Here is a 16,051-nt window from a genome sequence, read left to right on the forward strand (position 1 = left end):
GACACCTATATTAGATATATTAGATATAGAACTATTCTTTCTGTAATAACTATTCATCAGGACCACACACACGACTCCTATATTAGATATATTAGATACAGGACTGTTCTTTCTGTAATAACTATTCATCAGGTCACCCCCTCCTATATTAGATATATTAGATATAGGACTGTTCTTTCTGTAATAACTATTCATCAGGACCACACACACGACTCCTATATTAGATATATTAGATATAGCACTTCTCTTTCTGTAATAACTATTCATCAGATCACCCCTCCTATATTAGATACATTAGATACAGCACTGTTCTTTCTTTAATAACTATTCATCAGGTCACCCCCTCCTCTATTAGATATATTAGATACAGGACTGTTCTTTCTGTAATAACTATTCATCAGGTCACCCCCTCCTATATTAGATATATTAGATACAGGACTGTTCTTTCTGTAATAACTATTCATCAGGATCACTCCCCTCCTATATTAGATATATTAGATACAGGACTGTTCTTTCTGTAATAACTATTCATCAGGATCACCCCCTCCTATATTAGATATATTAGATATAGGACTGTTCTTTCTGTAATAACTATTCGTCAGGTCACCCCCTCCTATATTAGATATATTAGATACAGGACTGTTCTTTCTGTAATAACTATTCATCAGGCTCACCACCTCCCCATCCTATATTAGACATAGGACTGTTCTTTCTGTAATAATAATTCATCAGGTCACCCCCTCCTATATTAGATATATTTTATATAGGACTGTTCTTTCTGTAATAACTATTCATCAGGATCATCCCCTCCTATATTAGATATATTAGATAGAGGACTGCTCTTTCTGTAATAACTATTCATCAGGTCACCCCCTCCTATATTAGATATATTAGATATAGGACTGTTCTTTCTGTAATAACTATTCATCTGGTCACCCCCTCCTATATTAGATATATTAGATATAGGACTGTTCTTTCTGTAATAACTATTCATCTGGATCCCCCCCCCCCTTCCTATATTAGATATATTAGATATAGGACTGGTCTTTCTGTAATAACAATTCATCAGGATCACCCCCTCCTATATTAGATATATTAGATATAGGACTGTTCTTACTGTAATAACTATTCATCAGGTCACCCCTCCTATATTAGATTTATTAGATATAGGACTGTTCTTTCTGTAATAACTATTCATCTGGTCACCCCCTCCTATATTAGATATATTAGATATAGGACTGTTCTTTCTGTAATAACTATTCATCTGATCCCCCCCCTTCCTATATTAGATATATTAGATATAGGACTGGTCTTTCTGTAATAACTATTCATCAGGATCACCCCCTCCTATATTAGATATATTAGATATAGGACTGTTCTTACTGTAATAACTATTCATCAGGTCACCCCCTCCTATATTAGATTTATTAGATATAGGACTGTTCTTTCTGTAATAACTATTCATCAAGTCACCCCCCCCCCCTATATTAGATATATTAGATATAGGACTGTTCTTTCTGTAATAACTATTCATCAGGATCACCCCCCCCCCCCCTTCCTATATTAGATATATTAGATATAGGACTGTTCTTTCTGTAATAACTATTCATCAAGTCACCCCCTCCTATATTAGATATATTAGATATAGAACTGTTCTTTCTGTAATAACTATTCATCAGGATCACCCCCTCCTATATTAGATATATAAGATATAGGACTGTTCTTTCTGTAATAACTATTCATCAGGATCACCCCCCCTATATTAGATATATTAGATATAGGACTGTTCTTTCTATAATAACTATTCATCAGGATCACCCCCTCCTATATTAGATATAGGACTGTTCTTTCTGTAATAACTATTCATCAGGTCACCCCCTCCTATATTAGATATATTAGATATAGGACTGTTCTTTCTGTAATAACTATTCATCAGGATCACACCCCCCCCCCCCCCTATATTAGATATATTAGATATAGGACTGTTCTTTCTGTAATAACTATTCATCAGGATCACCCCCTCCTATATTAGATATATTAGATATAGGACTGTTCTTTCTGTAATAACTATTCATCAGGATCACTCCCCTCCTATATTAGATATATTAGATATAGGACTGTTCTTTCTGTAATAACTATTCATCAGGATCACCCCCTCCTATATTAGATATATTAGATATAGGACTGTTCTTTCAGTAATAACTATTCATCAGGATCACCCCCTCCTATATTAGATATATTAGATTTAGGGCTGTTCTTTCTGTAATAACTATTCATCAGGATCACCTCCTCCTATATTAGATATATTAGATATAGGGCTGTTCTTTCTGTAATAACTATTCATCAGGATCACCCCCCCCCCCCACACCTATATTAGATATATTAGATATAGGACTGGTCTTTCTGTAATACCTATTCATCAGGTCACCCCCTCCTATATTAGATATATTAGATATAGGACTGTTCTTTCTGTAATAACTATTCATCAGGATCACCCCCCCCCCCTATATTAGATATAGGACTGTTCTTTCTGTAATAACTATTCATCAGGATCACCCCCTCCTATATTAGATATAGGACTGTTCTTTCTGTAATAACTATTCATCAGGTCACCCCCTCCTATATTAGATATATTAGATATAGGACTGTTCTTTCTGTAATAACTATTCATCAGGATCACCCCCCCCCCCTATATTAGATATATTAGATATAGGACTGTTCTTTCTGTAATAACTATTCATCAGGATCACCCCCTCCTATATTAGATATATTAGATATAGGACTGTTCTTTCTGTAATAACTATTCATCAGGATCACCCCCTCCTATATTAGATATATTAGATATAGGGCTGTTCTTTCTGTAATAACTATTTATCAGGATCACGCCCCCCCGCCTATATTAGATATATTAGATATAGGACTGTTCTTTCTGTAATAACTATTCATCAGGATCACCCCCTCCTATATTAGATATATTAGATATAGGGCTGTTCTTTATGTAATAACTATTCATCAGGATCACCCCCCCCCCCACACCTATATTAGATATATTAGATATAGGACTGGTCTTTCTGTAATAACTATTCATCAGGTATATCTAATATAGGAAGGGGGGGGGGGATCCAGATGAATAGTTATTACAGAAAGAACAGTCCTATATCTAATATATCTAATATAGGAGGGGGTGATCCTGATGAATAGTTATTACAGAAAGAACAGTCCTATATCTAATATATCTAATATAGGAGGGGGTGATCCTGATGAATAGTTATTACAGAAAGAACAGTCCTATATCTAATATATCTAATATAGGAGGGGGTGATCCTAATGAATAGTTATTACAGAAAGAACAGTCCTATATCTAATATATCCTATATTAGATATATTAGATATAGGACTGTTCTTTCTGTAATAACTATTCATTAGGATCACCCCCTCCTATATTAGATATATTAGATATAGGACTGTTCTTTCTGTAATAACTATTCATCAGGATCACCCCCTCCTATATTAGATATATTAGATATAGGACTGTTCTTTCTGTAATAACTATTCATCAGGATCACCCCCTCCTATATTAGATATATTAGATATAGGACTGTTCTTTCTGTAATAACTATTCATCTGGATCCCCCCCCCCTTCCTATATTAGATATATTAGATATAGGACTGTTCTTTCTGTAATAACTATTCATCAGGATCACTGCCCACCCCTCCTATATTGGGACAGTCTTTGTTCCAAGAACCACAAATCTCAAATCCTCCAGTTGATGATTCAACTGTTGCCAATGGGAGACCGAATGGGCTTCAGGTCTACGATGTTTAATATACCTTAGGTGGCCTTGAATCCTTATCTCTAAAGATCGCCGGGTTTTGCCAGTATATATGAGATCACAAGGACAGCATATCAGCTAGATTACCCTCATCAACTCACATGATGTTGCAGACAATAAATGGAATGGCCAGTGATTGCAATGGCAAAAGTGTTCCCTGCAAAGAAAAAGAACACACATTGCAATGACCACAGAGGAAATGACCCCTGGGGGAGGCCGTAGTGGTATAAGAAGGATGTATATAAGCAGAACGCATTAAGCTGTCCCTAAGGTTATGGGCCCGTGTTAATGCAAATATACAATGCTCATTAAAAAAAAAGAGTATAAGTGTAGAATATTCCAGTCAGCATGAATACTGCATGGTACCCACCGAGTTTCCAGAGAAAAAGTTAATATGCAGCCCAATCTAGAAGAAACTGGTTTCTCAACAGATTGAAGTAGAAGATCTCTATTAGCCCACCTACCAAGATCTTCTTAAAATCTTGGATGGATAGTCCCTGGCCCTAAAACAATGATACATCTCTACAGCCTTCTGTTTAAATTCTTCCGTAGTGGAACATAATTTCCTAAACCTAAGAAATTGGCCCACTGGAAGATTCTGTCTCAGTTTTCTGGAATGACAATTAGAATAGTGTAGAAAAGAGTTCCTGTCAATGGGTTTCCTAAAGATAGAAAACTGAAAACCGTACTCCTCATATCGAATAGAGATATCTAAAAAATGAACTTCAGAATCACTGATGTCGGCAGAAAAATATAAATTAAAATCTTGTAAATTCAACCAATCTAGAAAGGTCTGTCAACTGCCTCGTGAACCAAACCATAGTAATCAAATGTAATCAATATATCTTTTCCACAATAAAATGTTGTCCTTGAAAGAGCAGATGGATAAAACCTGATCTTCAAACACCTCTAGATATAGATTGGCTATATCCGGAGCCATTAAGGCCCCCATTGCTATCCCTTTGATCTGCCGGAAAAAGGCTTGATTGAAACTGAAGAAATTCTTCTTCATTGCAATGATAATAAGATCAACAAAAAATTGAGTAGGAACCTGACCCGATTCAGTCCTCTTTTCTAAAAAGAGCCGGGTGATCTTGATGGCCTTGTCTTGGAGAATATTAGTATAAAGGGAAGCCACATCAATAGTCACCATAAGTAGGTTCCAGAATAGAAATAATGTGTCCCGAATACCTAATATAAGAGGGCAATTGGGTGATGAAATCACGTAGAAAAATGTCTGCAAAGATAGACAGGCGTTATATACTGAAGATTCAGGGGTTTTGCTGAAGATTCAGAGTTTATTCAAGACTGGAATAAGATTGTTAATAAATGTGCCCTTGATTTAATGTTATTGATCATCTAAAAGGCATGTAGTATGTCAGAACAAATACAAACAGAATTAGATACAGAACTTCTTTCTGTGAAAAGAAATCTTACTCCAGAAGCTGTGAATAAGTTTGAAATAGATTAAAAAACCCATATGGACGATTTCTCTAATGAACTTCATAAATTCAAGTACAGTAAGTTCATCAGAGATGAAAATGACTAAGACATAAGTGAGGTAATGACTAAGACATAAGAAAATGACTAAGACATAAGAGAGGTAATGACTAAGACATAAAAAAATGACTAAGACATAAGAGAGGTAATGTTTACCATTGAATATAAGAACATATGAAATTTCCATACTGGGTCAGACCAAGGATCCATCAAGCCCAACATCCTGTTTCCAACAGTGGCCAATCCAGGCTACAAGAACCTGGCTAGTACCCAAAAACTAAGTCTATCCCAAGCTACTGATGCTAGTAATAGCAGTGGTTATTTTCTAAGTCAACTTGATTAATAGCAGTTAATGGACTTCTCCAAGGACTTATCCAAACCTTTTTTAAACCCAGCTACACTAACTGCACTAACCACATCCCTTGGCAACAAATTCCAGAATTTAATTGTGCGTGAGTGAAAAAGAATTTTCTCCGATTCGTTTTAAATGTGCCACACGCTAACTTCATTGGATGGGCACTCAGAAACAATACCCTCATCATAAGAAGGAGACATTCCAGGGATCCTCTGATGACTCATCAGGGGAAGAATCTAACAGTAATGATGTACATTATGATGGTTCACATTGGAGGCCTTTCCAATGTACCCACTCGCCAGGGGATGGGAGCAGCAGAGAACATAGGGGGCAGGTCTCTACTAAGATCCAGACTGGATTGATACAGACCCAGGACCAGATCACAGATGGCAGTTCCACATCAGTGATAAATCTTTCTTCTAAAACCCTCACTCAAAACCAATGGCAGTCTTGAGTAAAGGTTTATCATTTGTTCCTACCAATCTATTTAATGTTTTTCAATTTCATGTCGTACTACATAGGTTTATAGGCACCCTTATGTTGAGTTGATAACTTTGGACATCAAATTTTGTCATCCTTGGACACTTTAAGTCTTATTCAGTGAGAACACCAATAATGTACAGCTATGTGGTGTGATTGTTACCTATGGAAGCTATCAGACCTTGAAGGAATTGGTTTCTGGACGTTCTTACTTTCATCAAGAACTATTTTTAGGACTGGGTTTACATCGCATTGCTCTGTTTCTTTTTAGGTCTGGAGTGCCCCAGTGTGCTTTCGCCATACCGGCCTTTGTCTTAATTTTTATGTTTCTTTGTGTGTTGGTCTTTGTGTTTTGTTTTGTTTGTTGTATATCAAAGGTCTGTTGCATTTCAATGGTATAAGTGTCATTCTCATAGGTTTAGATGTGGTTTTGATAGGATTAACAGACGTCGAATTTTTATTAATATTGATGACTAAAAAAAATAGATTTTTAAAGAAATTTATTTTTTGATAAAATACAATTTTTGTGTAACTGAAAAATTGTTCTAAGAATTTCTTCAGTTTTCCTCTTCTGACAGAACAGTTCTTGCCGCCTCTTTTGTATTAATCAGTTAAAAAGGACCTGGGGCAGCCACCAGGACTGGGGGACCTTAAGCTTCTATTTTGGAGTCCTCCATTGCTGTCTAGGAGAGATACCACTGTAGGAACATGGCCTAAAATTGCTGCCACTTCTGCCAAAAATGTCTTTTCCTGGGTCCCTTCAGGCAATGAATTGGCCCCGGAGAACCCCTCAGGGCCAGGGGCATATCAGATCTGCTAGTCATGGCTGAAGAACACTTCTTGCGAACCTCCCCAGGAATGACAAAGGCCAAACAAAGATGCCCTGCTGTTGATGTGGCTCTCCTGCAGCCACAAGCCCTACAGCAATGACTGCAACTCTGCTTTTCCATCACTGCAAGAGCAGCCCCCACCCATCTCAGCTTAACTTGAGAGAGAAGAAGCCAGAAACAAATGCATCTGCAGAAAAATATTCCCAATATTCCAATGGATCTATTGAGTTGCCCTTTATGGGGTTTGCCAAATGGTGTGCGGCTGATATTTATCTTATCCTTTCCTTTGCTGGGGATTGTAACTTCATCAGCTGCAATTTCTGTAACTGACTTGTTTCAAGAGAGAAAGTTCTGTTATAGTCACAGAGGCTGGAGAGGAGGGGGCACTTAATCTGGGGGGAGGACGTGGTAGCTAACAGGGTGTTACTCTGGCTAACACTTCTGTGTGGGAAGCCCACTCTCCCATTCCTACATCCAGTGCAATGCGTCTTCATCCTCTGAAGACTACACTTATACTAGGGGGGGGGGGGTGTGTGTGATACTCCTTTTCACCCATGAGTCACATGGCATGGCTAGCATACAAGTATCCTTCTGTGTGAGGGGCTTCAGCCTATCTTGCACCTGCTGCTGCACGGAGCCCTTGGAAACCAACATCTCTCCTCTCAATCCCTGTTCCTGCTGGAAATCTCCAACCTATTCTGCAGGATGTTGACTATGGGCATCACCTCACACGTGGTGGCTCTTGAACTTATTCTGCAGGATGTTGACTATGGGCATTGCCTCACTCATGGTGGCTCTTGAACTTATTCTGCAGGATGTTGACTATGGGCATCGCCTCACTCGTGGTGGCTCTTGAACTTATTCTGCAGGATGTTGTCTAAGGGCATCGCCTCACACGTGGTGGCTCTTGAACTTATTCTGCAGGATGTTGACTATGGGCATCGCCTCACACGTGGTGGCTCTTGAACTTATTCTGCAGGATGTTGACTATGGGCATCGCCTCACACGTGGTGGCTCTTGAACTTATTCTGCAGGATGTTGACTATGGGCATCGCCTCACACGTGGTGGCTCTTGAACTTATTCTGCAGGATGTTGACTATGGGCATCGCCTCACTCATGGTGGCTCTTGAACTTATTCTGCAGGATGTTGACTATGGGCATCGCCTCACACGTGGTGGCTCTTGAACTTATTCTGCAGGATGTTGTCTAAGGGCATCGCCTCACACGTGGTGGCTCTTGAACTTATTCTGCAGGATGTTGTCTAAGGGCATCGCCTCACACGTGGTGGCTCTTGAACTTATTCTGCAGGATGTTGACTATGGGCATTGCCTCACTCGTGGTGGCTCTTGAAGAACTGAGATCCTCCACGGCATCCTTGAAGGGCTTCAGAACTCATATCAGCTCTGTTATGTATAGTGAATCATGATGCCCTGGGGGCTGTCCACACCTATGTCACCTGTCCATTGCTTCAATAACTTCTGTGGCATTGGGTAGGTAGAATTTCACCTGGTGCTTACATCCTCACTCAGGTGCTACACAGGTGCCCCACTGCTTCTTGCCTCTCATGCAGCTGTGCCTACCCTTTACACTTCCGTGAAAATGTCCCACTATCTTTATGCATCTCTTGAGAACACTTCCATGTTGCTCTTTGGCACCCATGGCACCCTTTACTGCCATGAGCAGCAGATTTTGCTTAATCCTTATTCCAGGCTTATTAGCAAACTCTAAGTGATACCGATTTATAGTAGTTCATAGACTTAAAAACCGGCTCAGGGGTGTAGGTGAGAAGTTTCTTTCATCACATAAATGCCAGACATATCTATTTTTGATACTTAGGAATTTCAATTTACATTTTATCAGGCTGGTCAGGGTCAGTGGATGGGGGTTATAAGTGATCTGCAGACTTAAATACTAGCCTAAAGACGAGCTAAAATTTAGCAGAAGACTGTACCTTGGCTTCCTCTCCTTCGGACTCTGATCCTGGTGCACCCACCATTTGTCTTGTGCTGGAAACTCTCATTTCTAGGAACTGCACGTGCTAAAAGCAAGACATTGGAAGTTACTCACAGGCCGAGCCCATTACCTTCTTCTGTTCTTAGGGGACAATGTCAAGTAGCCTGCCTAGAGCAAGTTGTATGAGGACTTTTATATGCATACTTTGGAACTAATTTTTCAAATAAAATTATCTGGGTAATTCCTTTAGAAAAGTCATTTCACAAAGTATGCATGTACTTTAACCTATTTCTTCAGCAGCCAACCAAATGTTCACCTGCTTTTGCCCCTCTGAGCTAAAACGATCCCTGGAAGTACCTCTGTTTAAGGCACTGGAAAGAGTGCACAATGGGAACCCCTGCCTATGGTTTACCCATAACTTTCGGTCATCTATTCAGCCAGTTAAGGAGCTTTGAAAATGTCCCTCTTCAACATGACCCATAAGTTATTTTTATTTTAAAAACGTTTAAATAGCGCTGTTCCAAAAAAAGGAGATCAAAGCGTTTTACAAGTAAACATATATAATAAAGTAACATAAAAATGAACAGCTATCGCAATATAATCATATTATAAAACAGCTTGGAAACAAACTTTAAAAACAAATAAAATCATAATAAATATAATACTAAGACAAAAAAAAAATCCATGTTTGAAGTCTTGGGAGAGTGGTAGCAGATGGGTTACCTGCATCGCTCTGCCCTGCTTGCTGGAAGCTTTATTTCTGTTTGTTTTTTATGTAATCCGCATGCTTAGCATGGCAGGTCCCTTATGCATCTCTAAATAACCTCAGATAATCACAGTTTGGGGTAGATTTTAAAAGAAGCGCGATCAGCCTACTTTTGCTTGCGCATCAGACTCAAGCAAAAGTACGCTGGATTTTAGTAGATACGCGCGGAGCCGCGCGTATCCACTAAAATCCTGGATCGGCGCGCGCAAGGCTATCGATTTTGTATAGCCTGCGCGCGCCGAGCCGCGCTGCCTCCCCCCGTTCCCTCCAAGGCCGCTCCGAAATCGGAGCGGCCTCGGAGGGAACTTTCCTTTGCCCTCCCCTCACCTTACCCTCCCTTCCCCTACCTAACCCACCCACCCGGCCCTGTCTACACCCCCCCCTTACCTTTGTCGGGGGATTTACGCCTCCCGGAGGGAGACGTAAATCCCCGCGCGCCAGCGGGCCTGCTGCGCGCCGGGCCGCGACCTGGGGGCGGGTACGGAGGGCGCGGCCACGCCCCCGGGCCGTAGCCACGCCCCCGTACCCGCCCCCAAAACGCTGCCGACATGCCCCCGGAACGCCGCGACGACCGGGCCCCGCCCCCCCGACACGCCCCCCTCCGAGAACCCCGGGACTTACGCGAGTCCCGGGGCTCTGCGCGCGCCGGGAGGCCTATGTAAAATAGGCTTCCCGGCGCGCAGGGCCCTGCTCGCGTAAATCCGCCCGGTTTTGGGCGGATTTACGCGAGCAGGGCTCTGAAAATCCGCCCCTAATAGTAAATGGTGTCTCCGAATTGGGTATTTTAAAAATCAGAGTCCAGTGTTTATGAATGCTTCATCTTTTGGGAATTATATTCAGTTTTACCTCGATATACAGGGTCTTCTATGATCTAATCAGAGTTCGATATTTCCTGTTACATTTTACTCTACCAGGAGGCTTCCTTGCTGTCAGTGGCTCATGGTTTTTTTTCTATGAACCAGGGATTTCCCTCCATCTCACAGGTTTCTTACTCATTTCATACAGGATTTTTTAAAATTCTTTTTCAGTTTTATGTGCCTCTTTATTATTCCCCTCTTTGAATGTTGGATTTGTGCAAATACAAATCTTTCAAATATATAAATAAAATTGTAATGAATGTAAGTCATCATTTCCTCTCTCTGTCTTTAACTTAATTGTTTGGCAGCCTGTGTAGTATAATGTATTCTGTGCTATGCAAAAGAAAGTATTACTTACTGTTTCTAATATATTGAGTCTTTGCCCCAGAGAAATATTCTTTTTCCAGGGTTCAATGAGTCCACGACCTTCATCAGCCTGTAAGGAAGCAGAAGCTTGTAGTTATCACCCTGAGGCGCTTGCACCCAGAAGAACCAATCTTACAAATGAGATCCAGCTACCTTGTGTAGTGCATGTTACTACCCAGCCTGTTCCAGCTGTCTGCTCAGTCTCTTCCTGGATTGTCTGCCCAGCCTGCTTCAGCCCTATCTGTTCCTCCGCCACTGCCTCAGATGGACACCTGGTTTCGACACTTGCCTGGACTCTGGATGTGCCTAATCACAGCCTGCTTTGACCCTTGCCTGGACTCTGGATGTGCCTGATTACTGCATGCCTTGACCCTTGCCTGGACTCTGGATGTGCCTGATTACTGCATGCCTTGACCCTTGCCTGGACTCTGGATGAGCCTGATCACAGCATGCTTTTACCCTTGCCTGGACTCTGGATGTGCCTAATCACAGCCTGCTTTGACCCTTGCCTGGACTCTGGATGTGCCTGATTACTGCATGCCTTGACCCTTGCCTGGACTCTGGATGTGCCTGATCACAGCATGCTTTGACTCTTGCCTGGACTCTGGATGAGCCTGATCACAGCATGCTTTGACTCTTGCCTGGACTCTGGATGTGCCTGATTACTGCATGCCTTGACCCTTGCCTGGACTCTGGATGTGCCTGATCACAGCCTGCTTTTACCCTTGCCTGGACTCTGGATGTGCCTGATCACAGCATGCTTTGACCCTTGCCTGGACTCTGGATGTACCTGATTACTGCATGCCTTGACCCTTGCCTGGACTCTGGATGTGCCTGATCACAGCATGCCTTGACCCTTGCCTGGACTCTGGATGTGCCTGATCACAGCATGCTTTGACTCTTGCCTGGACTCTGGATGTGCCTGATCACAGCATGCTTTGACTCTTGCCTGGACTCTGGATGTGCCTGATTACTGCATGCCTTGACCCTTGCCTGGACTCTGGATGTGCCTGATCACAGCCTGCTTTTACCCTTGCCTGGACTCTGGATGTGCCTGATCACAGCATGCTTTGACCCTTGCCTGGACTCTGGATGTGCCTGATTACTGCATGCCTTGACCCTTGCCTGGACTCTGGATGTGCCTGATCACAGCATGCCTTGACCCTTGCCTGGACTCTGGATGTGCCTGATCACAGCATGCTTTGAACCTTGCCTGGACTCTGGATGTGCCTGATCACAGCCTTCTTTGACCCTTGCCTGGACTCTGGTTGTGCCTGATTACTGCATGCCTTGACCCTTGCCTGGACTCTGGATATGCCTGATTACTGCATGCCTTGACCCTTGCCTGGACTCTGGATGTGCCTGATTACTGCATGCCTTGACCCTTGCCTGGACTCTGGATGTGCCTGATCACAGCATGCTTTGACCCTTGCCTGGACTCTGGATGTGCCTGATTACTGCATGCCTTGACCCTTGCCTGGACTCTGGATGTGCCTGATCACAGCCTGCTTTGACCCTTGCCTGGACTCTGGATGTGCCTGATCAGAGCATGCTTTGACCCTTGCCTGGACTCTAGATGTGCCTGATTACTGCATGCCTTGACCCTTGCCTGGACTCTGGATGTGCCTGATCACAGCATGCTTTGACCCTTGCCTGGACTCTTGATGTGCCTGATTACTGCATGCCTTGACCCTTGCCTGGACTCTGGATGCGCCTGATCACAGCCTGCTTTGACTTTTGCCTGGACTCTGGATATGCCTGATTACTGCATGCCTTGACCCTTGCCTGGACTCTGGATGCGCCTGATCACAGCCTTCTTTGACCCTTGCTTGGACTCTGGATGTGCCTGATTACTGCATGCCTTGACCCTTGCCTGGACTCTGGATGTGCCTGATTACTGCATGCTTTGACCCTTGCCTGGACTCTGGATGTGCCTGATTACTGCATGTCTTGACCCTTGCCTGGACTCTGGATGTGCCTGATTACTGCATGCCTTGACCTTTGCCTGGACTCTGGATGTGCCTGATTACTAGAGATGTGAATCGTGTGCCCGATCGTCTTAATGATCGGGTTCGGCTGGAGGGGGAAAAAATCTGATCGCTGGAGATGTGAATAGGAATCAGTTCCGATTCACATCGTTAATTTTTTTTTAGTGAGGCCCGACCCTTTAAAATTGACCCCTTACCTTCCCCCACCCCCCCGAACCCCTCCCCCCAAAACCTTTTACGAGTACCTGGTGGTCCAGTGGGGGCACGGGGACCGATCTCCTGCTCTTGGGCCATCGGTGCCATTTTGACTGCCACTCAAAAATGGCGCCGATGGCCCAATTAAAAAAAACCCACCCAACCCTTTAAAGATGACCCATTAGCTTCTCCCACCCTCCCGATCCCCTCAAAACATTTAAAAATTACCTGGTGGTCTAGTGGTGGTCCCGGGAGCGATCTCCTGTTCTCGGGCCGTCGGCTACCATTCGTAAAGATGGCGCCGATGGCCCTTTGCCCTTACCATGTGACAGGGTATCCGTGCCATTGGCCGGCCCCTGTCACATAGTAGGAGCACTGAATGGCCGGCGCCATCTTTAAAGATGGCGGCGGACTCTGGATGTGCCTGATTACTGCATGCTTTGACCCTTTGCTGGACTCTGGATGTGCCTGATCACAGCATGCTTTGACCCTTGCCTGGACTCTGGATGTGCCTGATTACTGCATGCCTTGACCCTTGCCTGTACTCTGGATGTGCCTGATCACAGCATGCTTTGACCCTTGCCTGGACTCTGGATGTACCTGATTACTGCCTGCTTTGACCCTTGCCTGGACTCTGGATGTGCCTGATTACTGCATGCCTTGACCCTTGCCTGGACTCTGGATATTTCTGATCGCTGCCTACCTATGACCCTAGTCTGGCCTTGGACCATGTCTCCAATCATTTGCAGACACCCTCGCTTAAGTCCTGCCAGCTCCGGCACCCAAAGGCTCAACCTGAGGGGAAAGTGGGCTGGTAAAGATGAAGCTCCTGACTGGTCTCTGCTTCAGCTGCATCCATTTGCTGATGGCGCGAACCTGCAGAGCTTCTTCCTGCAGGTAGTGCCAATCCAACTCAGCCCAAGGGTCAGATATAACAGTTTGCTGAGGCTATGAACTATGAGGACTTGACCTCGATCCAAGCCATCCCTAGTACTGATTGCTAGATACAGGACCTACAGGGTGGTTTGGAGCTCTTCGCCATAGCTATGGACACCTCAACACATGTCCAGACACCCTGCCACACCTGCTGCCTCATTTCAGCCTGTAGCAGTGCCACTGCCTCCTGCAGCTGGCCCGTTCCTCAGCTGACAGCTTCTCCTAATTCTCCTCTGTACCCCAGGAGACAGTGCTGTGAATGTCCCTCCTCTCCTCTACTCCTACACATCCTGCTCATTCTTAACATAGTCTCCTCTCCCTCCTTATCCTCATCTTTTTTGGATATGTTGTTTACCGTGGAAGAATCCCTTACCTGATGCTGCCAGGCTCTCCATCTGGACTCCAGGTCTTCACCATCTCTCGGATTGTATTCCTCCACTGTAGTACTATCATTTGTTTCTTCATAAATAAACATACAGAAAATGGAATAAATAGCACAGTTTCCATTTTGAATTTGGAGAAACATTAATAGTGGTTTGAGGAGCTTTGAAGAAAATAGAACATAAGAACGTGCCATACTGGGTCAGACCAAGGGTCCAATAAGCCCAGTATCCTGTTTCCAACAGTGGCCAATCCAGGCCATAAGAACCTGGCAAGTACCCAAAAACTAAGTCTATTCCATGTTACCATTGCTTCTAATAGCGGTGGTTATTATCTAAGTCAACTTAATTAATAGCAGGTAATGGACTTCTCCTCCAAGAACTTATCCAATTTTTTTATAAACACAGCTATACTAACTGCACTAACCACATCTTCCGGCAACAAATTCCAGAGTTTAATTGTGCATTGAGTGAAAAAGAACTTTCTCTGATTAGTTTTAAATGTGCCATATGCTAACTTCATGGAGTGCCCCCTAATCGTTCTATTATCTGAAAGAGTAAAAAACCGATTCACATCTACCCGTTCTAGACCTCTCATGATTTTAAACACCTCTATCATATCCCCCCTCAGCCCTCTCTTCTCCAAGCTGAAAAGTCCTAACCTCTTTAGTTTTTCCTCATAGGGAAGCTGTTCCATTCCCCTTATCATTTTGGTAGCCCTTTTCTGTACCTTCTCCATCTCAATTATATCTTTTTTGAGATGCGGTGACCAGAATTGCATACAGTATTCAAGGTGCGGTCTCATCATGGAGCGATACAGAGGCATTATGACATTTTCCGTTTTATTCACCATTCCCTTTCTAATAATTCCCAACATTCTGTTTACTTTTTTGACTGCCGCAGCACACTGAACCGACGATTTCAATGTGTTATCCACTATGACGCCTAGATCTCTTTCTTGAGTTGTAGCACCTAATATGGAACCTAACATTGTGTAACTATAGCATGGGTTATTTTTCCCTATATGCATCACCTTGCACTTATCCACATTAAATTTCATCTGCCATTTTGATGCCCAATTTTCAGTCTCACAAAGTCTTCCTGCAATTTATCACAATCTGCTTGTGATTTAACTACTCTGAACAATTTTGTATCATCTGCAAATTTGATTATCTCACTCGTCGTATTTCTTTCCAGATCATTTATAAATATATTGAAAACTAAGTGTCCCAATACAGATCCCTGAGGCACTCCACTGCCCACTCCCTTCCACTAAGAAAATTGTCCATTTAATCCTACTCTCTGTTTCCTGTCTTTTAATCTGTTTGTAATCCACAAAAGGACATCGCCACCTATCCCATGACTTTTTACTTTTTCCTAGAAGCTTCTCATGAGGAACTTTGTCAAACGCATTCCGAAAATCCAAGTATACTACATCTCCCGGTTCACCTTTATCCACATGTTTATTAACTTCTTCAAAAAAGTGAAGCAGATTTGTGAGGCAAGACTTCTTGGGTAAAGCCATGCTGACTTTGTTCCATTAAACCATGTCTTTCTATATGTTCTGTGACTTTGATGTTTAGAATAGAGATGTGAATCGTGTGCCCGATC

General features: G+C 42.8%; 1 protein-coding gene across 1 annotated transcript in view; it reads right to left on the reverse strand.

The window, feature by feature from the left end:
- LOC115079396 overlaps positions 1-16,051 on the reverse strand; it is a 126,234-nt gene that overhangs the window by 70,314 nt on the left and 39,869 nt on the right. Inside the window, exons 3-5 of the mRNA XM_029583337.1 lie at positions 14,434-14,519; positions 10,934-11,011; positions 8,951-9,037 (exon numbers count right to left, since the gene is read on the reverse strand). Of these exons, the coding sequence (XP_029439197.1) occupies positions 8,951-9,037; positions 10,934-11,011; positions 14,434-14,519 (251 nt within the window). The remainder of the gene's footprint in view (positions 1-8,950; positions 9,038-10,933; positions 11,012-14,433; positions 14,520-16,051) is intronic.

Source organism: Rhinatrema bivittatum, chromosome 1 (assembly GCF_901001135.1).
Source record: "Rhinatrema bivittatum chromosome 1, aRhiBiv1.1, whole genome shotgun sequence".
Lineage (NCBI taxonomy): Eukaryota > Metazoa > Chordata > Amphibia > Gymnophiona > Rhinatrematidae > Rhinatrema > Rhinatrema bivittatum.